Source organism: Globicephala melas, chromosome 15, assembly GCF_963455315.2.
Source record: "Globicephala melas chromosome 15, mGloMel1.2, whole genome shotgun sequence".
In the NCBI taxonomy this organism is placed as follows: domain Eukaryota; kingdom Metazoa; phylum Chordata; class Mammalia; order Artiodactyla; family Delphinidae; genus Globicephala; species Globicephala melas.
Window position 1 is genome coordinate 63,656,759 of NC_083328.1, and position 26,069 is coordinate 63,682,827.

The 26,069-nt window shown below is 50.8% G+C and overlaps 2 protein-coding genes across 33 annotated transcripts in view; both read left to right on the plus strand.

Moving 5' to 3' along the window:
* Positions 1-22,336, plus strand: part of EPB41L1 (erythrocyte membrane protein band 4.1 like 1) — a 126,425-nt gene extending 104,089 nt beyond the window's left edge. For 8 of the 30 annotated variants that reach the window (XM_060284586.1, XM_060284596.1, XM_060284594.1 and 5 more), the window contains 9 exons: positions 174-281; positions 1,331-1,741; positions 3,499-3,603; positions 5,647-5,730; positions 10,233-10,319; positions 11,083-11,166; positions 13,164-13,244; positions 13,550-13,666; positions 19,035-22,336. In XM_060284586.1, coding sequence (XP_060140569.1) covers positions 174-281; positions 1,331-1,741; positions 3,499-3,603; positions 5,647-5,730; positions 10,233-10,319; positions 11,083-11,166; positions 13,164-13,244; positions 13,550-13,666; positions 19,035-19,043 — 1,086 coding nt within the window. In that variant the 3' untranslated portion in view covers positions 19,044-22,336. The remainder of the gene's footprint in view (positions 1-173; positions 282-1,330; positions 1,742-3,498; positions 3,604-5,646; positions 5,731-10,232; positions 10,320-11,082; positions 11,167-13,163; positions 13,245-13,549; positions 13,667-19,034) is intronic. The other 22 variants (XM_060284597.1, XM_060284600.1, XM_060284601.1 and 19 more) reach the window with 11 other exon arrangements.
* A 3,130-nt stretch (positions 22,337-25,466) lies between these two features.
* Positions 25,467-26,069, plus strand: part of AAR2 (AAR2 splicing factor) — a 65,679-nt gene continuing 65,076 nt past the window's right edge. For 2 of the 3 annotated variants that reach the window (XM_060285447.2, XM_030830694.3), the window contains exon 1: positions 25,468-25,754. The gene's annotated coding sequence lies outside the window, so the exon portion shown is untranslated. Of the gene's footprint in view, positions 25,755-26,069 lie in introns of all 3 variants that reach the window. The other variant, XM_030830695.3, reaches the window with a different exon arrangement.

Genomic DNA, 26,069 nt, shown 5'->3' on the forward strand with positions numbered 1-26,069 from the left:
CCGTTTTGCTTGGCTTGTCCAACGATCTTCCTTCATCCTTTCCCTTCCCTGGTGCTCCTGCCTCGGGGAAGCTGACAGTCCAGAGGTTTCCATCCTTCACTTCCGGCTCCCTCTCGGTCCTAGTGCCAAGTTCCTTTCTGCCTCCTTAAGACTAACTGTCTTCTCTAATCCAGAACAAATCCGGAGACGCGGTCAGGCAAGAGAAGCACGTTACCAGCTTAGCAGCGAATCCCCCAGGAAAGGGGGGGCACCTGAGATTCACCAGCCCCTCAGGCCCGCAGGTCTCTGCAGCCCCTCGGTGCCCTGATGACCTGGTCATCTTCGCCTGGCCAGGGTGCATCGCTGCCTTAGATCCCCACCTGCTCTGGCAGCGCCTCTTGTGGCAGCTCAACTCTGGCTTGTCTGGAATGAGTCCTCACACCTCTCAACCTTCCGGAAGCTGGCTAAAGGGAGGCTTGTCTAGCAAGTGAATCTCTAAGTGCACTGAGTCTCTGGAGCCTGAAGCCAAGCACTTTAAAAATATTGGGTGGGGCTTAGATTGGTCTTAAAAAAGAATGTCGTAAAACAGCCAAAAATGTGTGTGGTGTTTAATCCCTGACAGGCCAGTTGAGAGGTATGTATGTCGGACAAGAGTTGCTGGTCCCCCTCCAGCACTTCCTTGGCCTGCTGTTGTCAATTACACTGATGGGAGCAGAACCTCCACTCACGGAGCTCAGGGTTGAAGTGATATAGCGCCCAGCTCCCACGAATTACCCGGTGTTGCTCCTCCCTCTAGACGATGCTGACCCCTCCCACGGAGACTCAGTGGAATTGACAAACCGTGTTGGCTTCCTCTTTGTTCCTCAAAGCTCTTGGCTCCAGCCTCTCTGCCTCCCTGTCCTGGGTGGTCCTGAATCCCTGGGTCTCCCTCCTTGGTTTTTGCCTCCTTGATGTCCGCCTGCACGGATGGGCCTGGGGTCCGGGCTCCCATCCCTGCCTTGTGCGCAGTGCCGCTTCTGATAAGCTCCCAGATCCAAACCTTGGATGGGGCCTCCTGTCCAGGACCAACTGGCAGGATGTTTGCTTTGTACTTGCTTCTGCCGTCAGCCGGAGACCCTCGGAAAGGAGTGTCCTCGCTCTTGAGAAGTGTTCTTTTTTTTTTTTTTTTTAACCTTATTATGGTGTCAAAGAACCTTTCCGGGGGTGTTTTTCTTTTCCTGACCTCCTCTTCCATTTGGGGCATCGAATGGCCCCGAGATTTCTTCTGTCATTCACCATCTTGATTTCTCTCTTTCTCTCTCTCTCTCCCCACATCCCACACCCCCATTCCTTTGATTTTACCTGGCCATAGAGAGCAGGGCTGAGGGAGGGCTCCGAGGAGAAAGTCAAACCGCCACGGCCCAGGGCCCCAGAGAGTGACACGGGAGACGAGGACCAGGACCAGGAGAGGGACGCGGTGTTCCTGAAGGACAACCACCTGGCCATTGAGCGGAAGTGCTCCAGCATCACGGTCAGCTCCACGTCCAGCCTGGAGGCCGAGGTTGACTTCACGGTCATTGGCGACTACCACGGCAGCGCCTTCGAAGACTTCTCCCGCAGCCTGCCTGAGCTTGACCGAGACAAAAGTGACTCAGAAACCGAGGGCCTGGTGTTCTCCCGGGATCTCAACAAACGGGGCCCGAGCCAGGATGACGAGTCTGGGGGCATCGAGGACAGCCCAGACCGACGGGCCTGCTCCACCCCGGATATGCCCCAGTTCGAGGTACAGTGGAGCATCATCGGGACCCGGGCCCACCGGGCACTGCATGTTCAGAGGGCCCTGGGCCATGTGTGAGAAGACTGAGCCACCAGCCTGAAGCTCTGTTCCGTGTTGCATGACCGCCCCTCCGCAGAACAGCATGGTTCTGTGCTCGCATGTTCGGCAGCTCGGTTTACCCCTAACGTGCACTCCTGGGCGCTTTAACCCTGTGACCCCATCTCTTGCCTGAGGTCAAGTGATGACAGGCAGTCTGGTCCTACGCGACTCCTCCTCCCCCTGTCTGTGTTGCATGGCACCTGCAGAGACCGTGTGCTTGTGGACTCACGGGGGCGCCTGCCGCCTGCTCTGAAAGCCAGATGGTGTTTTCTGATCGCGGCCCTGGCTCCCCTCCCCAGGGCCTGGGGTCTTGGGGTAGTGGTGGAAACTCTTAGAGAAGAGGAACCGTCATCACCTGGGGGGGACACGGGTAGACTGCGTCTGGGCGTCTCTGCTCCCTGTCCTTCTTTCAGAGGATCTTCGATCACATTTTTCCTTCGCTCTCCCACCTCTTCCAGCCCCAGCTCCCTCCCACGTTCCAGGCATTGAAACAGGAGCTCGTCTACTCTGGGCTTTCACTCCATGCTATACCCTCTGGAGAAGGTGTCTCCTCCCTTTCTCTGCCTTGCAAACTTGTCACGTTCCAGGGCCAAGTTCAGATAGCACTTACCTAGCAAACGCTTTCCTGACAACCCTGGGCAGAAGTGTTGCTCCCTGCTCCGCCCCCTTGCTCTGCAATGCTTCTGCTTCCAGCGGTATCACAAGTAGTCAGGTTACTGGCTGACAGGTCTGCTTTCCTACCAGGTGGCAGCTCCACTAAGCTTGTACGTTCCAGGCACTAATGATTAACTGAATGAACGGCTAGATCTCCGAGTTACAACCATCTAGAAGAATCCCCTCTTAACCACCCTCCCAACAAGCTAACTTTCATTCATTTATTCAGCTCACATATGTTAGCACCTGCTGTGTGTATAGCCATGAACTAGGTTCTGTGGAGGACTCAGAAGAAACTAATCATTTAACATAAGACTTCTAGAGGAGGCGTGGGAAACTGGTGGCCCTGGGCCAAATCTGGCTAGCAGATGTGTTTTCTTTGACTTTGATTTAAAAATCAGGACACTGAATATAAAATCCAGGGATTTTTTTTTTATATCATTAAAAAACAAAAATCAGATGATTCGGTCACTCAGGCCAAACCTGAGTGGACCCCATGTGCTCTCCAGTTCACCCCGGTCCTCAACAAGCCCGCTTCACTCGTTGACATCTCTTGCCTGGCCCCCCCGGGCCTCCAGGTGTGACTCCTACTCTAAAGAACAGTTCAGAGAAAGCAGCTGGGAGGTGGTGGCATAACCATTGAAGTCATTCAGGACTGTGTATTATCAGGAAAATGCTGAGTGTGTGGCACGGCACAGAGCATGTTAATTGAATGGTGAATGTTTTCTTAATGGTAGCCTGAAACCCAGCATGCAGCCACCATGAGGTGGTATGGTGGCAGGGTCATGGGCAGGCTGTCCTGGCGCTGCTGGTGGTTCTGGCTCCCCTCTTGGGCTGTTTGTCTGTGACATCATACCAGGCCTCTTTGACCCTGGCCTTCGACCCCCTCTGGAGACTTGGTCAGCGGCAGTGGTGGGAGGTAGCCTGCTGACCCCGCGCCGCAGTTGCCTGTGAGTAGGAGTCGTGCCGGGGCTTGAGATACAGAGTGTTCTTCCCTCATCTGCCTACAGCCTGTGAAAACGGAAACCATGACAGTCAGCAGCCTGGCTATCAGGAAGAAGATCGAGCCGGAGGCTGTACTGCAGACCAGAGTTGCCACTGTGGACACCACCCAGGTAACCTGTGCCTTCCTGTGCACGCTGGGCCTAGGTACTGGGCATTTAAGGGTGGGGTCTCCGTCATGGCCAAGCCCCCTGGCCAGCTCTTGCTACCTTGGCTCCCCCGGAGCCACCATTTTAACCCTGATGCTCTTCTGAGCTTCGTTGTCCTCCCTGAGCTCCGGGTGTGGGTGGTGGGATGGGTTCTTATCCTGGGCAGACTACACCTCTTAAAGCCTCAATTTTCCCATCTGTAAAATGGGGAGGCTCACGTCTCCTTCATCCTCCTGGGAGTGTTCTAAGGACTAGCGGTTAGCGGATTAGACCATGGCTTTCAGATCGCTTGAAGGAGGTGGAGAGGTTTCTTAAGATATCCCAGGGGAAGAGGAGAGAGAACCCAATTCAGCTTGGGTCAGAGCAGCTCACATTGGGTCATTTTCGTGTGTGTGCACGGGGGTTCCACATCACATTGACAAAATGAACAAACTGAAAAAAAAAGATAAAATGTCATTTGTCTTAGCAAGATGAAACATACTCAGTCCCCTGGAGACGCTGTTGTAATGTACAGTGCATTTCCCAAGTTCCTTTTGTGGTTTTTAAGCTTTGAAAATGGAGACTAAGGGTCTGATAGATGCCCTCTTGGTTCTTTCTGGCCAGAGGAACCGCAGTGCTGGGGACTCTTTTGCCCTGGAGACCAGTCTTTGTCTTAAGAACTAAGGAAAGATGTAAATCTACAAAATGTGGGCAACTCTGTCGTTTCCAGACTTTTTTCTCTCACTTTTATAACATGCATAGAGGATTATGAGGCTGCTAGTGCAGCTGTCGAACCTCTTGAGTTCTGACAAGCTGTGTGACCCCGGGGCAACTTACTCCCTCTCTGATCTATTTTGTTTTAGTAATGTGTGTTGGTTTTGTTTTTATACAAAGAAATACAAAGAAAACTAAAAATGGCCCCAAATTTTACAGCTCAGTAACCCCTATTGACATCAAAACAAAATAACAACAAAATATTCACAGTTATGAAATTCAAACAGAACAAAATGAATTTTTTTCTGAGTGCTCCCAGAAAAAAAAATATATGCATATACCAACATACGTTCTTGTGTCTCTAGGTATTTAAATTTTTTACACAAAAGAGATCATTCTCTTTTACACTTTACCTTTTTTCTTTTTCTTAAATAAATTTATTTATTTTATTTTTGGCTGCGTTGGGTCTATGTTGCTGCGCACAGGCTTTCTCTAGCTGCGGCGATTGGGGGCTACTCCTCGTTGCGGTGCACGGGCTCCTCATCGCAGAGGCTTCTCTTGTTGCGGAGCACAAGCTCTATGCGCACGGACTTCAGTAGTTGAGGCATGCGGTCTCAGTAGTTGTGGCTCGCGGGCTCTAGAGCCCAGGCTTAGTAGGTGTGGCGCACAGGTTTAGCTGCTCCACGTCATGTGGGATCTTCCTGGACCAGGGATCGAACCCGTGTACCCTGCGTTGGCAGGCGGATTCTTAACCACTGCGCCACCAGGGAAATCCCTACCTTTTTTTTTTTTTTAATACTTACCTTGGAGATCACTCCATGTTGGCACATGTGGCCCCACCTCACTCTCCTTGTTCCCCCTTAGGAGTGGATCCTGATTTAGCATGCCTTTATCACCTATCAATGGACCTGTGATGGTTTTTGTCTTTTGCAGTTAATGTTGAATGCTGCAGTGAACTTTGTTGTTCAGACTTCCTGGCGAAATTTTCGAAGTTTGTGCCTGAAGGGTGAATCCCTAGCAATGGGCTCGCCCAGTCAAAGAATACAGGCATTGAAATTTGGATAGGATGTATCAAATTATATGGGATTATTTTCCCTTTGTGAAATAAAACGATTGGAATGAGCTGGAGGACCTGTGAGACCCCTTTGTAGTTTGGTCTGTGTGTGGACGCACCCCCTCCCCAAGTGCATGTCTGCTCACGCTGCCCGTCACTTGGTACCTGGGGATGCCACGAGCCCAGGTGGCAGACGTTGCAGGCGTATCTGGCACTCTCTCTCTCTCTCTCCCCTCTCTAACGACTCCTCCTCTGGCCAGCAGGTTGACGGGACTGCCCCAGGGGGGAAGGAGTTCATAACAACTACTCCCTCCATCACCACAGAGACCATATCAACCACCATGGTAAGTAGGACCCGAGACCTCCCTCTCTGACCAGCCCCATTGGCCCTGAAACGGCCAGATAACAAGCTAACCTCGCCAGCTATGGCAGGAAGTCCTCATCCGCCCTCACAGCATCAGGTGTGGCACACACAGTCAGACTTTTATTGTCTGACACACAGTCCAACTTTTATTGACTGGCCACAGGGCATCCAGTCAGACCTCAGCTTTGCAAATTGAATAATGTAGGAGGCGGCATCCCTGAGTCTCAGTCATCTGGACCATCTCAGCTACGGCAGGGATAAAGAGAGGACGGTACTATTTGATTAACTGACTGTCGGCAACACAGGAGGATTGTGCCCGCAAGTCCTCCCTGAGTGAGGTCCATCCTCCTGGCAGCCATGGCTCAGGATTTGGGACTGTGTCCTGAGGGACCCTGTGGTTCTGCTACCTATTTGCTGCCTGACCCATGAAGGAAGGTCTTTAGGTGTCCTCATCTATAAAATGGGAGTACTCCCATTCTGCCTGGTTCACGGGCTCTTAAGAGAGTTCAGTAACATCAGATTCTTCAAATGATGACACAGCACAGCTAGCTTTCAGCCACAGGTTATGATACCATGCAGTGTGCTCATGGGGTAAAACCAGAGCTGTGAAGTGGATGCTCTTTTTCCCACCCTTTACAGATGAGGAAAATGCAGTTCAGAGAGGTACAGTGACTTACCCAAGGTCACACAACCAATACGTGGTAGAGCCAGGTCAAACCCAGGCATTCTGATTCCCGAAGCCCCACTGTCCACCTCAACCACTCTGCTCTGCTCCCTCATCCTGACCGTTGTGAACAGTGGCTGCGTGGGGCTGGGGCTGAGGCTGGGGCTGAGCAGGTATCAGTGCCTGGGCCAGATCTGTCTTGAGCTGTGGGAGGTTGTTTTCAAATGCTTTCTCTTGCCAAACCCCTCATATGCACATAGGAAGAAAATTACATTAATTTAGACGACCCAGCAGGAAGGTTTTGAGTAAACAAAGATTTTAAGAGAAATAAGCCCAAACCAGTTATCAGCTTGCACACTCTCCCCTGGTCGCTCAGTTCCTCCTCTCCCCTCACCCCTTCACCACGTGGCATCAGGATGCTTATCGGGCTAAATGTAAATTCGCACCATGGTGAGCAGGCAGTCATATCATTCATTTACTCATCCATCCATCCATCCATTCATTTGTTCTAAAAACATTTCTTAATCTCTCCTCTGCCCAGTATGGGGAGTGGAAGAAAAGATACTGCCTGTTAGAACTCATTCATCGAAATAATAATCACAGGCACATCTAGTGGGCTGTGCCTTTGTGTTTAGGTCCTGGGCACACAGTGGTGAACAAGGTCCAGCTCTCCCACTTCCTGGCTGGATGACCTTGGGCAAGTTACCCAAACCTTTCCAGACCTCAGTTTCCACTTCTGGAAAATGGGGTGAGGGGAAATAATAGCATATCTCCCAAAGGGTTGACGTGAGGCTAAACTAAGGTAATCTATGCAAAGCCCTCCAAAGAGTGCCTGGCACATTACAAGTGGTCTGTAAATGTGAGCGGCCGTTACTTTTTCCTGCCTTTCCTAGGGGGCATAGGGTGTGGAGTGACACTGTAGGAGCTGGGGAAGGCTTTATCTAGGCGGTGACATCTGAGCTATTCTTGAAGGATAAATTAGGGTGCAGTCATGGGAGGAGGTCTCCTAGGCTGTGGGAACAGCGGATGTAAAGGCAAGGATGTGAAGGAGCATAGCATTTAGGGAAAGGAAGTGGTCAGCGAAGCAAGATGTCAAGTGTGTGGGGGGGGGCAGGGGGAGAAGAGGCTGGAAAGCAAGGCTGGGCCAGGGCTTGAAGGGCCTCGAATGCCATGTATGAAGTTCAAACTTCATCCTGGAGACCATGGAGAATCACTTCAACTTTTTAAGTAGAGGCATGATGTCATCAGATATGTGTTTCTGTGTTTTAGAAAGATTACTCTAGCAGCCCGTGTGGGACATGACTGGAGCAAAAAATTCCTTCCCTTGGGGGCGTGGGTCTCTTTTTTTATTTCTCCTTCCTTCCTTCCCCTCCTCCCTCCTTCCCTCCCTCCTTCCTTCAGCAAATATTTATTGAACACCCACGATGTGTGAAGTAGTGTGCCAGGCGCTGTGAATCCAGCTCTGCGGGAGACAGACAGCATCTCTGAGCCCACATTCTACTGGGAGAGACCGGAAGAGCAGGCAGGGAACTAGTTTAGGGGTGGGGGCAGGGCCAGGGTGCGAGGAGTTGGAGGCTGACCAGGAGGTCAGGGTTGAGGGTGCCTGGAGGGAGGAAAGTACCGGATTGGGTCACTGGTAGAACGTTCAGGTGATAGGAGGAAAGACGGGCCGCGACGCCGCGCACCAGCCCCGCTGGTCTCCGAGAGCGAGCTTGGCCCTGGGAACCTGTTAGAGAGGAAATTCCCAGGCCCCGCCCCAGACCTATTGACTCAAAAGCTCCGGGGCGGGGCCCGGGGGGGGGGGTGGTCTCTGGTTTCACAAGCCCTCCAGGTGACACCCCTCAAGTCCGAGAAGCACTAATAGGAACAAGGAGCACAGAGGGGGGTTGCTCTTTAGCGGCAGGTGTATGTTGGGGGTGGGAGGCAGCGAATTCCATTTTGGGTCTGATGAGTCTGAGGCGCCTGTGGGACGTTTCCAGGGAAAGTGTCTAGGCAAGTCTAGGGTTCAAGCAAGATCCGAGCTACAGATAAAGCGAGAGGGGACAGTGGCCTCGATGAGGCAGTGGAAGCCTTGAGTGGCTGAGGCGTCCCAGACAGAGGCGGCGAAGAGGAGAGCCCGGAGTCCGCCGGAGGAAGGGCCGGGGGCGGAGATGGCTGTGTCACCTTAGCCACGGAGAGGGGCTGCGCCTCCTAGAGGCGGGAGAGGGAACTGGCTGAAGATACAGGAGAGGCAGGCGGAGCAGCTGGCACCTTGTGGTGCCTTGGAATGACCTGTGTCCCCATCAGTGTGAAGGTGGAGGTGAGGCTTTTCCGGGAAAGAGGGGTCAATGGGAGAAGAAGAAGCTTGAGGGGAGAAGGGCCTGGAGGGACAATAGGATTCAAAGGGGCTAGTGGCTGTTTCCTACCCTGGGAGAAAGGAAGCATTGAGCCCAGAAGGCTGCCCTTTTAAGACCTGCTGCTGGGCCACATTCTGGGACTGCCTCTGAGAAAGTAAATGCCTTGTGGATGGAATGCCAGGTAACCAGGCCACCGACAGCCTCAGCTGGAGGCAGGCCTCGGGGAAAGGTGGGGCGAAGACAGAGGGCTTCTGTCCTCACCTGTCGCCTGTCAGGCAGAGGTCCAGATCTACTACCCTGCAGCCCACTGGGGAGCTGCAGAATGGACACAGCTTCTGGACCCCAGGACAGACAAGACTGATCCCTAAGACGGGGCAGGAAGTAGGAGGTAGAGGCCAGCAGCTGGTCCCCTTCCAGATGTGGGCCAGTAAGTCTAGGGCCAATTCCAGGAGTATCTAGCAGTTAGACTCCAAGGTAGGACCAGGAGAGCTGGCTCAAGGGCAAGTGTTCCAAGGGCAGAATGGCATGGCAGAAGGAGTGCATTGAATTTGGAGTCTGACCAACTTGGGTCTAAATCCAGACTCGATCACTCACTTTCGGGGGGCTTGAACAAGCCACTTCACATGCCCTGACCTTCCAGTTTCTCAACTATAAAACAGGAATATTAAAACAATTTCCTATGGTTGTTCAGAGGCTTAAATGAGATCATGCATCCTTAACACAATACTTAGCACATAGCGAGTACTCAGAAAACAGTAGTTAGTATGTTCTTAGTAGCCAGCCTGTACTCCTATATTAACCTGACAGATTTCCATTTGCAAAGCCCTTTCTCCTCTGTTATCTTCATAATGTCTCTGTGAGAGTGGGACAGGGGGTCCCCTTTTTAAAAAATTTCTTAAGACTTTATTTTTTGAGAGCAGTTTTCAGTTCGCAGCAAAATTGAGAGGAAGGTACAGAGATTTCTTGTAGACCCCCTGCCCTGGCACACATACAGCCCCCACCACCAACCCGTTATCAACACCCCTACCAGGATGGGACATTTGTTACCACTGATGAATACACACTGCAGGGGTCCCTTTATGTAGGTGAATCCATGAGGCCCGGAGAGCGGAAGTGGCTCCATCCAGGTCACGTGGCTGGAACGTGGCAGGACCAGGACCAGAACCTGGATGTCTTGACTCCTTTGTTAGTGCTTCCAGGGGGCAATACCGCGTCTTGTTCACCACAGTGTCCCTAACGCCAGGCACTCAGTAAATGTTTGTTAAATGAGTGGGTAAGTGTGTAAGCACGTGTGTGAGTGAGCGAGCGAGCGAGGGATGAACAAGAGCAGACTGGACTGAACGATGCCTTCAGCTCTCTGCTTCTGAGAGAAGAAGCACTATTCAACCTTGTGGCCGTGAGAGCTGCATGGCCACGTGCGCCAGCCATCCTGAGGGCCCGCCCACCTGAGACCTGGCCCTCTGAGCACTATTGTTTCCCCAGGAGAACAGTCTCAAGTCCGGGAAGGGGGCAGCTGCCATGATCCCAGGCCCACAGACGGTGGCCACGGAAATCCGTTCTCTTTCTCCGGTAAGTGGGCAGGGCCAACCCAGGCTAGCGGACTCTAGGCAGAGAATGTGGACGCGGGTCCACAGGTGGCCTGCAGCAAGTACGGCGTAGGGCGTGGGAGGCTGCCCCTTTAAGTGCAGCACCAGGAAACGGCATCACATTCAGATGCCCACAGGGCTCCCTGGTCCCCACCAGAGTCTCATCCGTTGGTGGTGCCTGTGATGTGCCAGCTGCTTTGCATCTGCTCTCCTTACTGACCAGGAGGAGCAATGGACGAGGGCTCCAGAAGCTTGGACTCTGGACCCAGCTCTGTTGGTGGCTGCCTCAGTCGCCCACATCTGTCACCGTGAGGTCTCTTGCAGCTCCTGTGTTCTCCAGATCTGTTGTTTTCGTCATTTAGTCCCAGAGAGAGCACGTTCCCAGCCCTGACAGGGTGGGGGATTGGGGGGGCTCTGTGTCCACCTTGGATCCCTCTGTTCATTCTTGTAAGATGCCAGGATTCTTAAATTCTAGGGTCTTGTTAGGATTCTGGACCTCAGGAATCTCAGGTCCTAGGAATCTTAGATTCCAAGGTTTGAGGATATCATGGATCTAGCATTCTGAAGATTCCAGTATTCCTGAGTTCTTAGACTCAGTGGCTCAAAGCTTCTTGGCTTCCAAACTTCACCTTCATGGGACCCCCCACACCCCGACTCCTCCCTTGGTTTACCCCACCCCCGCCCCCGTCCTGCAGAGTCCAGTGTCCTCACCTGAGCCCTGGGTGGGGGGTGGTTATATTCTGCAGATCATCGGGAAAGATGTCCTCACCAGCACCTACGGCGCCACCGCGGAAACCCTCTCCACTTCCACCACCACCCATGTTACCAAAGTGAGTAGCAGCAGGATGTCGTGTGCCCCCAGCCTGGCTGTGGGGCTCGGGAAGGCCATTGCCATGGCTCTGCCTTGTAACGTGGACAGAGAAGACCTGCGGTATTCCCAGTTTCTGGGAGCTTTGTTCTGTGATAAGGGTTGTCCTAGGTGCCGACCTGCCCTTCAGTGTTGACAGCCAGGCTGGGGGGATGAGACCATCTCCTTGGAAGAAATTGTGAACCGTGGCGTTTGCGCCTTATAGATCCTAAGTGCTAGAGGGATTTAGAGGGGGGTGATTGAAGGAAGGCTCAAAGAATGAGGAAGGGTCTTCTGGAAAAAATGGGGTTTGTATAGGGTCTTGGAAAGCCAGGGCGGACTCGTGAGGGAGGATGCAGACGTTCTAAGCCACAGGGAAGATGGGAACAGAAACCGTGTGTTTGCTTATTCATTCACTGAGCAAATGTTAGTGAGCATCAACCTCACGCTGGCCTCTGGGCTGAGGGCTGCTGGAGGGGCTGCAAGCAGTGCACATGGGGAAACAGGAGAAGTGGTCTCTGTCAGGAAGAAGCAGCACCTAGGGGACGTAACTGGGAAATTAGGTTGGACTGGAGGTAGGGGAAGCAGAATAGAGGCAAAAGACAAATCCCAGGACAAATGTGATAACAGAGGGTCTGAGTCTGAGAGCCATTGGAAAGCCATCAAGGTTTTCAAGATGGGGAGTGACCCAGTGAAAAGGGGTTTAAGGAGAAGAGATTAGGTCCACCAGGATGTGCAGGCAGATGGGAGAAAGAAGAGAGAGAGAGTCTCTCCATAGAGAGACTAGGGATGGAGGGCCTGGTGCAGGGTGCGGGGAGGAAGAGGCAGGGCCAAAGAACGGAGACATTCCTGGTGAGACAGCCATGACTTAGCCCGTGAGGACAGAGGGCTGAGGACAGGCTGGCCAGCATGTCCATGCCTGAGTGGCCAGGGCCCAGGCAGGGATGGAGGCCTGGAGGAGAGAGGCCGGAGAGCCAGGATGAGTTGGAGGTTTTGCTCAAGCACCAAAGGAGGAGTCTGGTAGGCAGCGCTGGCCCTTGAGGAGCACAGACTGTCCCAGCCCTGCCCACTCCCATGCAGCACGGTCCCCGGAAAGCACCCACTCCTACCGAAAGCATCAGTGAGCAATGATGACTTCACTGAAAGCTTTATGGGAAGGTGTTCCGTCACACACCCCACTGCATACAGCTCAGATAACTCTTCTTCCCAAAGTCCCTCCTAGCCCTGCCAACTGGGAGCCCCCCTCTTCTTTCTGTCCACTCCTGACCCCAGCTGGGGTTTCCCTTAGCCACCACCCGCCTTTAATATGCCAAGCAAGTAGGTCCTGCCCTATCTTCTACTTCTAAACTTGCACCCGAACCCCACCCCTTCGGAAAACAGTGGCGGTTTTAAGCATATGTATAAGCGTCATCAATGCAGTTTTCTAGTATTGTTTGAAGTCATTTAAAGTAGAACCTTGTCACCATTCACATTTCATTCATGTGTTCATTCGACAAATCTGCATTTAGCACCTGCCCTGGTCAGGTTGGACAGCGAAGTGGGGGAGGAGGGGATCCAGAGATGAACAAAACACAGCCCCTGCCCTCATGAGCCCCAGCCCAGTGAGCAGGGCCAGGTCACACACACAACGTCAGTACAAGGCAGAGAGGCCCAGGACCGTGAGAGATACGAACGTGCCGCTCAGGGAGTACCGAGGCAGGACGGAGGAAGGATCGCTTACCAGGGTCAGAGTGACAGCAATTGAACCGGGCTTGGAAGAGCTAGAGGGGGCAGCTTGGTAGTTGGGGGAGTGGTGGCAGCCAGGCAAGATGTGCAGTCTGAAGTCCCAAAACCAGAAAAAGGAGAAAACCGAGGGAGCCAGGAGAGAAGGCGACTGCTGGTTCCAGCCTTGCCCTTGAGGGATGCTTTGGACCGGTCCCCTGTCGAGGCTGCTGCCCCAGCAGGACCCAAGGCTGACCTCACCTCCCTCTCCCTCTGCAGACTGTGAAAGGAGGATTTTCTGAGACGAGGATCGAGAAGCGGATCATCATCACCGGGGACGAAGATGTCGATCAAGACCAGGTATGGGGATGCAGAGCATGGTTCCCAGTGGCACTGCCCAGGCCCCAGGCGCCCCCATATTGGTTTACCCATGGACGGCTGCATCTGTGAGCAGAGATGTCTACTTCCTACTGACCCTGTCCAGAGGAGAAGCCGTCAAGGAAGGGGCACTGACTGGGAGTCAGAAGGAGCCAGAAGACCTGAGCTCTGGCCTCTCCCCTTAACTCCTGGTCCTCAGCTGTGTGCTGGAGGGGCCTGTTGGTCTCCGTGGCCTCTCCCGTATTCCATATGCTCTGACTCCTCACTTTGCGGTTCTTTTCCTCCAGGCCCTGGCTTTGGCCATCAAGGAGGCCAAACTGCAGCATCCTGACATGCTGGTAACCAAAGCTGTCGTATACAGAGAAACAGACCCATCCCCAGAGGAGAGGGACAAGAAGCCACAGGTGAGGCTCATGGGGCTCAGCAGCCACGAGATGGAGGAGAGAACAAGGTCCTCCGAGGGGCGTTTCCATCTGAGGACCCACCAAGGGGCTTGGTCCCCAGCACAGCTCTGACCTCCCCAAGCTTCCTGGTTTGGGCCTCCAAGTGGAGAGGTCGCTCCCTCAGATATGACGAATCAGAGTGCAGAGGGGAAGGAAGGCTGGTTCCTTGGTTTCTTTGGGGTTTCAGGCTCCAGACCCAGAAAAGTAAATCCAGAAGTGGTCAGAACAGGGGAGAGAGGATTGACAGTGGGTACTGAGGTGGGACAGACAGAGACAAGTGTACCCTCACTGACCACTGCCTGTAGGCTGGAAGTCGGAAAAAGTCCTGCCAGGCCCAGGGCCACATTCCTGTCCCTGACTCTCTGTCTCCATCACCGGTCACTGGATGTTGCCAGGGAGGAATTTTTTTTTTTTTTAATTGAAGTATAGTTGATTTACAATGTTGTGCCAATTTTATTTTATTTTTTAATTTTTTAAATTGAAGTATAGTTGATGCCAAGGAGGAATATGATGGCCAGAGCCCTCGATCCCATCTGTCTTGCTAGATTGGAAACCCTTCTCAGGCCACCAGGGGCGAGAATCTTAGGGACCCCAATCCTTACTCTTTCCACTGAAGGGCTATCAGTGCCTTCGTGAATAAGAGGAATGAGATGGTGCCGGAGCAGAGAGGTCTTTTAGCAGATGAAATTGGGGGAAGGGTTCTGGCCCGTCTAGAAGTTTACTGAATTTGGTCAGACCGATAATAACAAAATCTCACAGACACTGAATTGAATGAAATAAGTCAAACACAAAAAGTACATACAATGTGAGTCTATTCATAGGAAGTTCAAAACCAGGCCAAACTAATCAGCGATGATCAAAGTCTGAATATCGGTTCCTCCTGGGATGTGGCATTGACAGGGAAGAGCCGCAAAGGGAACTTCTAGGGTGCTGGAAATATCAGCGTCTTGAACTGGGGGGGGGTTGCATGGGTGTGTATGTATGTAAAAGTGGACCAAGCGCCACACTTAGATTTGTGTACTTTACTTACTTCACACCGTACGCCTCAATGAAAAATAAATGCATTTCAAAGTCCCCCACAAACAGCAGGTCTCCCTTTTGTCCTCTTCCCTGATGAAGAAACCCAGTGTTTTCTAGGAAGATACAGAATGTTTCTTTCTCATCCTTTGATTACCACCCCCTTCGTGTCAGAAGGAGAAGCACTGAACTTCCTGCAGTGACGGAAATGATTTTCTGTGCTGTGCAGTGTAGGGGCCACTAGCTGCACACAGCTGTTGAGCACATGAAACTGACTAATCTGAAATGAGATGCACCTTGAGGGTAGAATAGGTGCCGGAAAAAGGAGTATAAAATAACTCAGTAATTTTTATATTGATTACATGTTAAATGATAATGTTTGGATATATTGGGTTAAGTAAAATACATTATTAAAATTAATCTCACCTGTTTCTTTTTACTCTTTTTCATGTAAATTAAAACATATGAATTTTAATTTAGAAATTAAAATTTTCTATATAGCTGGAAAATTTTAGAAAACCAGAAATACTAGAAAATTTAGAAAATACTGTCTAGAAAATCTGTTATCTAAAAAATTTTAAATTCCGTCTGTGGCTTCATTTCTGTTGGACAGCGCTGGTCCAGAAGATGTAAAAACTGATCACGGGCAGAGCCTGCCTCCCAGCCTTCCTCAGACTTTCAAGTAAATTGTCACTCCTGTCCTGTCAGTTGCCCAGTTACTGTTGCTTTTTGTCCCCTAGATCTCAGAGTGGTAGAGTGTAGGTCACTTGCCAAGCTGGTGCTGGGCTGGCAGTATCAGCTGGGGAACACAAATACTAGAAAACTATTGCCATAAAGTCTGACTTAGAAGTGCTGGGCCAGGACCTGGGAATCTTTATTTATACGTTGGTCCTTAGGAAGTCCATGCTCAGCCAGGTGTAGGAGCCACTGACGCAAAGAACTCTGTGCTGGGAATCAGAACCCGACTCCACTCCCAGCCATCCTGCTGACATGGCTGTGTGGCCATTGGGGTCTCAGTTTCCTCATTTGCAAAAGGAAGAGATGGACAAGCCCCCTTCCAGTTATGTACAGTCCTCTGGCTGTGTGTTTGCTTTCCTAGCTTCTCGTATCTTCTCCATTCCCCGTCTCACTCCTCCTCGTCTTTCCTGGGGCATCCCAGCCAGCCCCCCAGGCTCCTGCCCACCCGCGTTCCCTGGCCATTTGGAGCTCTCGTCCCAGCCTCCACGTCCTGCCCACCCCATGCAGTCTTTCACATCTGCCCACCTCACTGCTCCCTTTGCGGTCCTTCCTCCTCGCCCCTCTTTTAGTCCTTTGTTTGCTGCCATTGTCCCACGCCTCACTACACACCCTCTCTCTCTCTTTTGGATCCTTCTGTAAAGGTCACCTTGCTATGTTGTCCTGGAGAAACAGAAGTTTCTCCCTTGCCTTTTCTGCCCACCTGCTTTCCCATTAGTTATCGCCAAGTAGGAACCACCTCTGACTTTTAATATAGTCAGACTCACTGATTCTGGGGGAAACGTCTTCTCTGAATTAGAAAACTCTTTTTTAAAGTATTTGAAAAATGTTGGTTTGATGGATGGATGCATCTTGGCACCCGGGATGGTAGTCCTGACTCGAATCTCAGTCCTGACCGTTATTAGCTGCGCAACTTTGAGCAAGCTATTTAACCTTCTCGGCCTGTGTTGCCTCATCAGCCAGATGACAATGACATAGTAACAATTGCGGTAACTTATGGAGTCCTTACACTCTTCCAGGCACCTGGCTGTGCACTAGGCACAGTACTGTCACCTGCTCATTCATTTTACAAAGAAGGGAACTGAAGCTCTGAGATGTTAGGCGATTTGCTCACAGATTTGGAGCTGGGAACACAAAGAATTGGTTAGAGAGTCGAACCTCATCTGTTAGACTCCAAAGCTGCCTTATGGCCTTAATCTCCTGACCACGCTGACTGTTCACAGTATCTATCTCATAGGGTTACTGAGATCATACATCTACAGTAGTAAGCACCGTGCCTGGCACATAGTAAGTGCTCGATAAGAGTTAATTATGACCATGATTACTATTAACACAAAGTAAGCTAAAAAAATGCTGCCCGTTTGGACTCTGCTGTAATAAACAGAAAAATACATGATCATACAGTATTGTTTAGATGTCCCCGGTCCTTCTGAAGTGTCTGTGGGCTTTAGAAGATATCCCACAAACCCAGAATCATGTGTACACTGAGTTTTGGGCAGGTACTTTATTAATCGATGAGGAAACTTAAGGTGAAGCCGGCACTGTAGGAAAAAATCCTCAGAAAGTAGCAGAATGGAGTAGCAAGAACACACCCAGCTTTGGACTCAGAAAGTGTGCCCAGAGGAACCTGCCTGGGCCTCAGTTTTCTAACCTACAAAATGGAGTTAATCTATAAACTGGAGCTGCTGTAATAATTAAACAACATCTATGAGTGTCAGAGTCCTCTCAGGCTGCTATAACAGAACACCGTAGACTGGGTGGCTTAAACACACACTTAATATCTCACAGTTATGGGGGCTGGGAAGTCCAAGGTCAAGGTGCTGGCCAGTCTGGTTCCTGGTGAGACCCTCTTCTGGTTTGCAGACAGCCATCCTCAAGTGGTGGAGAGCAGAGAGAGAAGTTATCTGTCTCACGTCTCTTTTTATAAGGGCACTCATCCTATTTATGAGTGCCTTCTAAAGGCCCTGCTTCCATATACCATCACCTTGAGGGTTAGGGCTTCAACATGTGAATTTCAGGGGGACATAAACATTCAGTCCATAGCAATGATGTACCAGGTGGTATCTCACATACAGAAGGTGCTCGGCAATGTGAAGCTGCTTCCTTGTCCCAATAGTTTTGTCATGTTGAGGGGTTGATGAGAGCCCTGAGCAAGTCAGACCCTAAACTTCTATCACCAGCCTGGTGCACGAGGCCCTGTTTCCACGTGGGCATCCATCTTACCAGTCATCTTCTCTCCCCTCCCTGAATCCTCCAAGAACACCTGTCCCTGCTCCAGTAGATTTCTTTATGAAGTTCTTCCTCCTTGAAGTTCTTGCTGTGACTGTGAAATCACGCCCATCTTAGAGTCTTCTCTTCTCTCCCTGCAACTCACAGGCCAGATGTGTGGCTTCTGCTCCATCTTTGTTCACTGGCCCGTCTCCTCCACGCAAGACCTGTCTCCCAAACATTGCCAGCAAGAGGGCAGCATCCAGCCAGCTTCTCAGAGCTTTCTTACTTTCAAATTTTTAATTAAATGGGGGTGGGGATGACCTATTCCAAAGCAGGAGCCTAGGGTTCTCGTCTTGTTTCTGCCACCAACTTGCTAAGTCATTGAACCCTGTGGGCTTCGGTTTTCCCATTTGTCAAATGAGCTGAGAAGGATCAAATTTCTACAACTCGGTTAGCACCTGACCATATGTAAGTGGCAAAGGGCAGGGACAACATGCCACTTGTTAAATGGTTTGGGGTAGTTGCTGTGTGTCAGTCATGGTGTTGGGCCCTGGAAAGACAACAATAAGTAAAACACAGCCCTTGCCCTCAATGAGATCAAATGTGGTTAAGTTAACAACAATAGTAATAAGCACAGCCAGTATTTACTCAGCACTTACTATATGCTGAGCCTTGTCTTGAATCCTCCCTACAACTTTGTGAGGTGGAACCCATTTTACAGAGGGAGCAACTAAGGTCTAAAGAGGTTAGGAAACTTGCCCAAGATGACAGAGCTAGTAGACTGTGGAATGGGATTTGAAACTAGGATTGTCTGATTTCAGAGCCCATGCCCCTTAACCACTGAGTTTTGGAGTCAAACCTGAGTTGGAATCCAGACTCCAGTTTCTTTACTTAAACACTCCTCTGTGGGGTTTAACCCCCAGGACACAGCAGGCAGTGGCAAACAGAAGGGAAAGACAAAAAAAAGATCTGCAATCATGACTAAACATTTCTTAGAACTGAGAGCAGATAGAAAGACAAAAGGAAACAAGTATAATCTTAGCTTTCAGTGTTCAAGGAAACTTGGACAAATTTTCCAGCCAAAGTAAAAGATACCACCTGCCTGGAAACAACCCAGAAAACACGCATGGCCTTTGGAGTCAGAGAGTCAGACAGAGGTGGCTTCAGTTCTCAGCGGCCACTTTCTTACAAGCTGTGTGGCCTTGGACAAGTCACTCTATCTTCCCTAGTCATAATAAATGGCACACGGTAAAGACAGGGAAGACAACCTCTTGCCATGTATTTAAAGATGAGTGACAAAAGTTACTAACTCTTCTTGTTCTCCTCCTTCCTTTGCATCTTCTCCCCGCAACACCTCTGGCTTCAGGAATCCTGACCTCTGTGAAGAGATGCTGGCGTTTCTGGTCCAACCCAAGCCAGAGAACCGTAAAGAAGGGGCCTTCATTCTGGATTCTCCAACTCAACACCGACGTCCCAGCTGCGACGTACTGTCCCTGACAAGAGACTGGGAAAGGAAAAGCATATATATATAGATATATATAGATATAGATATATATACAGGAAACATCACGTCCTTGCACTGCTGCCGGGGCTGGCCGAGCATTCGGCCGACAGCAACGGCCAACATCTGAACGCCTACATTTCCTTTGCAGACAAATTGAAGAATTGGTGGGATTGTTCAGGAAAAAAAAATTATAACAACAATAATCCCTTGCTCCGCCCCCCCACACCCCCTGCTGCGCCTGTCCCAACCCCCCCTTGAAGCCCGCGGAACAACCAAGACAAGCCAGACCACGCTGATTGTAGAAGTACAATGCGACCCGGGTTCTACATGTTCCATTCAGTGGACGAGCATTCCATTTCTTCTTCTCCTGCGTCTGTTGCCCACTCAAATGCAAAGGAAAACACTTCTGCAGCCAAGCAAGAGAAGCTGCAGCAGCAAGACACGCCCCGTCAAACGTTTTCCAAGAGAGAAAAGTCCCTGCTCGGAAAGGAGGAGGAGGAACACTAGATTCTTATTTTTTGGGTCTTGACACTGGGCTGCAAAATCCACCTTCCTTTCTTCCGCCTCCCCTCCCCGTCGACTGTCACACATCTTGTCAGTCATTTTCTGTCTGGGTTCCCTCCTCCCTCTTCCCCACCCCACCCCCGCCTCACCTTCTGTGTCCTGGTCCTGCTGAGGGCCACTGCAGATGACTCTCACTGGAAGCGAGAAAAAGCAAAGCAAAGCAAGAATGTGAAACCAAGCCGCAGGAGGTGAAGTAGACATTGTGTGTTATGGGTTCTCATTATGAAGGTGCAGCTCGTAGATTCGTACGGATGTGCTTTTAAGTTATGTATATTACATATAACAGGAAACAAATATTAAAATAAACAGTGCTGGTAAGTATGAAGCTGACATTTTAAAATTATAATTATCTGACTGTGATTGATGTATCCCAAGGTTCCTAGATCTCACCGAACCGACCCTGCCAAGGAGACCCGGACTCTGGCTGTGGGTCGCTCACAGTAGGAGCCGACGGTTCAGTGTAGAAATACAGTGTGTGGTGTTTGTAACTGACTGATTGGTGGGGAGGGGCGGGGTCCCCAGGTGGAGAGGCAGGGATTTTGGCAAGAAGGGAGCAACACGGGTGTGGTTCAAGATGCCTTCTCCCCCTGGGCAGTAGCAACCGGGGGGCTGGTCTGTGCTCAGGCGTGGGGTCCAGAGTTAGGATTCTGCTGCACAGGTCTCCCGGCCCAGCGCCCCCGCCTCCCTAGGAGGCTCGCCTCCTTTCTCAATCTCTCTTTGTTTTGCCACGTCTTGCCTTTTCCTGACCGCATTGTGACAGCTGACTCCCATCCCGAGGGAGGTGACATACCCAGCTGCCGCGGAAGATGGTGGCTTCCACCTGGCTGTCTGAACATCCCCAGCCCAGTCTTTTCCTTTACCACTCCTGTATTCTGTCTGAATCATTCTCTGCTTCCTGGGCCAAAGCAGCCATGGTAGAGACTGAACACAGGGCAGGCCCTGCTAGGTCAAAACCGCACTCCCAAAGGCTTCGCCTGCCCCAGAGTAAGCCGAGGAGGATCTACGTATAAGACCCTGGCTTTAGAGACCTCGCCTTCAGTCGGCGTCTGCGCTCTGAGCCTGTGGCCTCGGAGTCCCAAAAATGGCCTTGAGCCCACAGAAGCCCTTGGAGAAGACCCCCATCAAAAGCTTGGCATTGCCCTCTGGCACACGTGGGCCTTCCCAGGCTTACTTGACACAAGATGCTTCCCTGAGCTTAATGAGGCCCCTTCTGAGGGAGTTTTTCCACACTGCCCTTCACTTTCTCAGTCCCATTTCATTTCCCCCATCCTGCTTCTAAAGCACGCGGCAAATTCACTCAACAAATATTTATTGAGTACTTACTTGTGTCAGGCACTATCGTTAGGCTCAAGGAGAAAGCGTGGGGGGGAGCAGAGGGACCTGGGAAGAGCCCTGAGCCAGGCTTACATCTCTAACCGCTCTGAGAACATTTCCGAATTCTCTCCAATTATCAGACATTGCCTAGGGATGTCCCAGAGAGGGGCTTGGCTTGCTTATTAGTTACCCCGGTGACACATATGCTTAGCTGCTTAACTGGTGCTGACCTGAGGCAGGACAAGAAACCGGAACGGTGTTTGCCTCTGTGGGCAAAAATGGGATGGAGAGAGGGCGGAGAGAGCCCTGCACCTGGGGCCCAGGTGACACAGTCAGCCACATCCCCTCTGGGGCAGGCTGGTGGCCCACTCCAACTCCCCCTGAGAGCGAAGGCACACTTCGAATGCACCAGGTTCTTTTTACAGTCCTGGGAGAGAAGCCACAGAACCTCGTTCCTGTCCTCCTCAGCCTGAGAGCCCCCAGCGTTTCTGGGCCAAGAGCTGGAGTGGCTCCGCCCTCTCCGGGCCACCTGGAATTGGACTCAGGCATCCCTGTCTTTGCAGGAACCAGGTGTCCCGAGAGCACTGGACATACCTCAGAGAGAGAATATTTGTTCTGGGTCTGTGCCTGCCTACAGACCCTAAGGGTGTGGCTTTAGGGCAGGGAAGATGTGACCAGGCTTATTAGCTTGTGGGCCAGCCAGGGTTTGTGGAGCTCTCCATCCCACAGATGTTCTGACCTTCCGCCGAGAGGCAGGCAGTGCCAGCAGGGAGGAGGGGAGCTGCAAAGCTGAAATCTAGGGCACTGTTTCCTCCCCATCCTCCTCTTCATAGGGAATATAGACGTTTGTCTTGTCTGTCTTCAACCTACTTTTCCTTTTTACATTTCGCATCCTTTCTGTGCCACCTCTCCACCCAGGAGACCATGTAGCATGGTGGAAAAAGTCCTGGAGGGCAGTCAGGAGTTCTGGGTGGCCATCCTGGCTCAACCCCTAACTCACCACGTGCCACTGAGCTAGTCCCATTCCCGCTTCGGGGCCTCAGTTTCCTCACATGCAAAACGAAGAGGAGAAAGCAGAGGGTCTCCATGCCCTTTTGCCACTCTGCCAGCCTACAGATCTTTGTTTTCCCTTCTTTTGCTTTCTTGGGATCTTTTCCATCTGAGGGTATAGGAAGTGCCAAGACCTGTTTCAGTTTTTGAATCCTGCAAGCACATTCCAAGACTGGCCTGAAACTGCATGAACAACATCACTCTAAATATATACTTTTTTTTTTTTTTTTCCAAAAGCACCTTCCCAACCAACTGCGATGCTGTCCTGGTCCTTTTTACTCGCACCCTTCTCTCCTCTCTTGTCCCCGCGCTCCCCCACCTCAGTGCTCCGTGCTGTATGCGTGTGCTCTCTGTTCTTGTATACTCAATAAAAGTGAAATAAATGTGTTTGATGCTGAACCACAAACTGCCTTGGCATCTCTCTCTCTGTCTCTGACCTAGGCTACCAGTACAAGTTGGCATCGTGGGAAGGGCTAAAACTGGGTGGAGAGATCCCAACTGGGACACTTTCATTCAACCTACAACACTTTCATTCAAATATTTGCAGATCCCAACGTGGTCCAGGTCTTGGCTTTGGCTTTACACGTACAACAACAAATAAGACAAAGCCCCTGACCTCCAGGAGCTCACAGCCTAGTGGAGGAAGCTGATAACAAAACAGGTGAGCACTCAGAGATGATCCCAGAGTGATCAGCACCAGGAAAGAAGTGCATCAGGGAAGGGGATCGTCACTGAAGGAGACCACTTTAAATAAGGTGGCCAGTTATGGCCTCCCTGAGGACATGATTTTTGAGCTGAGTGAAGAGAAAGATCGAGTAAGGTGAAGAACTTGGGTGAGAGCATTCTAGGCAGCAGGAAGAGTAGGCGTGCAGACCCAGGACACAGAGGGGCTTGGTATGTGGAGACACACTTGAAAGAAGAGCACCGCCATTGGGGTCTTTTCCCACATCCTCCTTCATGGGAGCCGAGTGGATAATGTATACAGCAAATGTTGCCATAACCCCATACATGCTACCCGTCCCAACATTGACATCATCTTTCTTTCAATTGAGTCTCTGTAAAAAAAAAAAAAAAAAAAATTATTTAAAAAGGAAACTATATTACTTCCACAAATGAAAAACTAGCGTCACTTGGCAAAGGAAGGAGGTCTTCATAAAAGTAAATGCAAGAATATTAAAATTTAAAAACCATAATCCATGTGAAACCTAAATGTGTCCCTTGGGCTACCTGAGGTTCATGTACCAGCACTTTGCTTTCATTCTACCAGACAACTCACCCCAAACCACCTTTCTTTACTACCCCAAATCTCACAAGCAAGAACCACTGCTAACTCTCTGGTCCATTTTCTTCCAGTCTTTTCTCATGTACATGTATTTTATCAGAGTTGAAGTCACCTTGTACATGCTGTTCTAAACACTTTTTTTGGTGGGAAGGCTGTGACACAAGGCATGCGGGATCTTAGTTCCCCAGACAGGGATCGAGCCTGGGCCCCCTGCGGGGGAAGCCCGGAGTTCTAACCACTGGACCGCCAGGGAAGTCCCCCATTCTAAATACTTTTAAAGACTTGAATCCTGAGCATTTCCCTATAACTTCAAACACTAAATACTGTCTTTTCTTTTTAAAGGTAATTCATTAAATGCTACAAGATGCTATGCAGTGAAAAGCAATTCTTCAACTCTCTCCAGACTCCTGTCCATTGTCAGAGGCAATTGCTTCCCGGAGTTTTGTGAATCCTTCCCTGAATTTTCCCTGTAGGTTTCCTTTAGTTATCTGTCACACCTGGGGTCCTGAAATAGGACAAGGTTTGCAAACATTGGGTTCCCACCCACCCTGGATCTGTGTCTCTGTCTCCCATAAATACAGAGTCAGCCTCCAAGCTGCTTAGGAATAACCTGGCTGATTCATTTAGATCAGTGACTCTTAACTTGTGTGTGTGTGCGCGCATGTGCGTGACTTTGTCCCTCGAGGAACATTTAGCAATGCTTGGAGATATTTTTGGTCGTCACAACTGAGAGGTGCTACTAGCATACAGTGGGTAGAGACCAGGGATGCTGCTAAACATCCTACAACACACAGGACAGCAGCCCTACAACAAAGAATTATCTAGCCTGGAATCTCAATAGTACCAAGGTTGAGAAACCTGATCTGGGTGGACATGCAACCCACCAGCTGGGATTCCTGAGCTACCACCTATGGCTCCTGTGCCCATAGTTCAGTGCCCTGGAGTCTCAGAAGAGGGTGAGTCCTGCTAGAATAGGGAGCTCTGAAAACAGACCAAGGAGCTCAGCACCTAAGGCTGGAAATGGGGAGGGGTGGGGAGGGAGCTGAGCTTCTTCATGCAGGAAATGGAACTGACATGACAGACAGATTGACACGCATGACTGTGACTGATGGAGGCCATCTCTGGCTAATCCAGCAGCAGCTCGTTGTGATCAACCATGACTGCAGGGCCCGGTCTAGTCTGTAACCCACTAAGAGATGAATTTTGACTGAGACAGATTGGCATGCTTAGTAGGGTTAGTGCAAGGATTAGACATCATACACCAAGTGGCCTGCCCTATGGATCTTGCACTTACCTAGGCAGCCCTCACAATCATGTAAGCCAATTCCTTGTAATAAAGCTCTTATATACCTCCTGTTGGCTCTGCCTCTTTGGTTGAACCCTGACTGATACAACCACCCAGCACAGGGCTAGGCTCCAAAATAGAAGCCATTAATTAATAAAGAATTACTGTCATTAATTAAATGCATAATATATGTATTGAGCTGGGCCTTTGTGCCTGGCTTTGTGCTAGGTTCCAGGAAAACAGTGGAGAACAAGACAGGCAGGTTTCCTCCCTCAGGGTGCGTTTACAGCCTGACTGAGATATCACAGTAGGCCTGCACTGTCGGAGGACACTGGGTGGTTATAGCTAGAGGGACCGATGTGGTGACTACTGCTGTGAGACTGGTTCTCTCTGGGCTGGGTTTCTGAAGCTCTCCTCTACAGCTGAGTATGGTTGGAAGCTGGGACCGGGTGATAACGGGCCAGCTGTGACACTGTCACTCGGATAGAGATCGACTGAACCGAACCACGACTGAGCCTCTGTCTGTGGCTACTGGGCAGCCATGAACTTGACCCCAGCCTCAGAAACCATGACTGATTGAGACCGAAAATCCATGGCTGGTGGATGTGTTTCTGGAGCGGGATATAAAGTGCATCGTTTGATGAAAGTTATTATCCACTGTTCAGAAGCTAAAACCAGTAACTAAAAGTAGCAAAAGGCAATATTTTATGGGGCGGAACCTGCAGAGGCGGGCCGTTCCTCCCGCGACCGAGAGATCCGCCCGGCCCCTTTTCCCATTGCTCCAGTCCGGCGCCCGAGAGGGAGAACTTCCGGTGCGCTTCCGCGGTGCCTGAGCCTGAGGCAAGACCCAAGTCGGTGAGCGCGGCCTCCTGTCCTCTTTTAACTCCTCTGCTTTCTTTGTCTGTGTGGTCCGGCCACCCCTCTTCCCAGCTTGGGATCGCGGATGGCCCTGCACTAGGGCACCTAGCGGGGACTGGGACATCCCCGTCTGTGGGCCGGTGGTGGGACCCACCTGTCTCTACAGGCCTTGCTCCCTGAGAAACCGTCACCAGATACACCGTCGCCAGGACTTCCTGGGGCACCCGCGGTAACTTGCTTTTTTTCGTAACTTTAGAACTTGCGGGCCGGAGGCCGTGGCTCCGCCTGACGTGGTTCTGAGCTACTCTCTGTAACTTCGGCTAAGGTCTTTTCTCCGAACCGAGGCTTTGTTTCTTCTCTACAAAATGGGTATCATGCTTTTATTAAACAGATGTTTACCAAGTGTCTAATATGTGCTAGAGATACAAAAGACCCACGTCTCCTGGAGATGACAGCCCTCTATTAACATTTGCAAAATTGCAACTGTGATAAGTGACATGGAAAGATACGAGGCGCCGTGAGAGCGAATTACAGGAGAACTGAC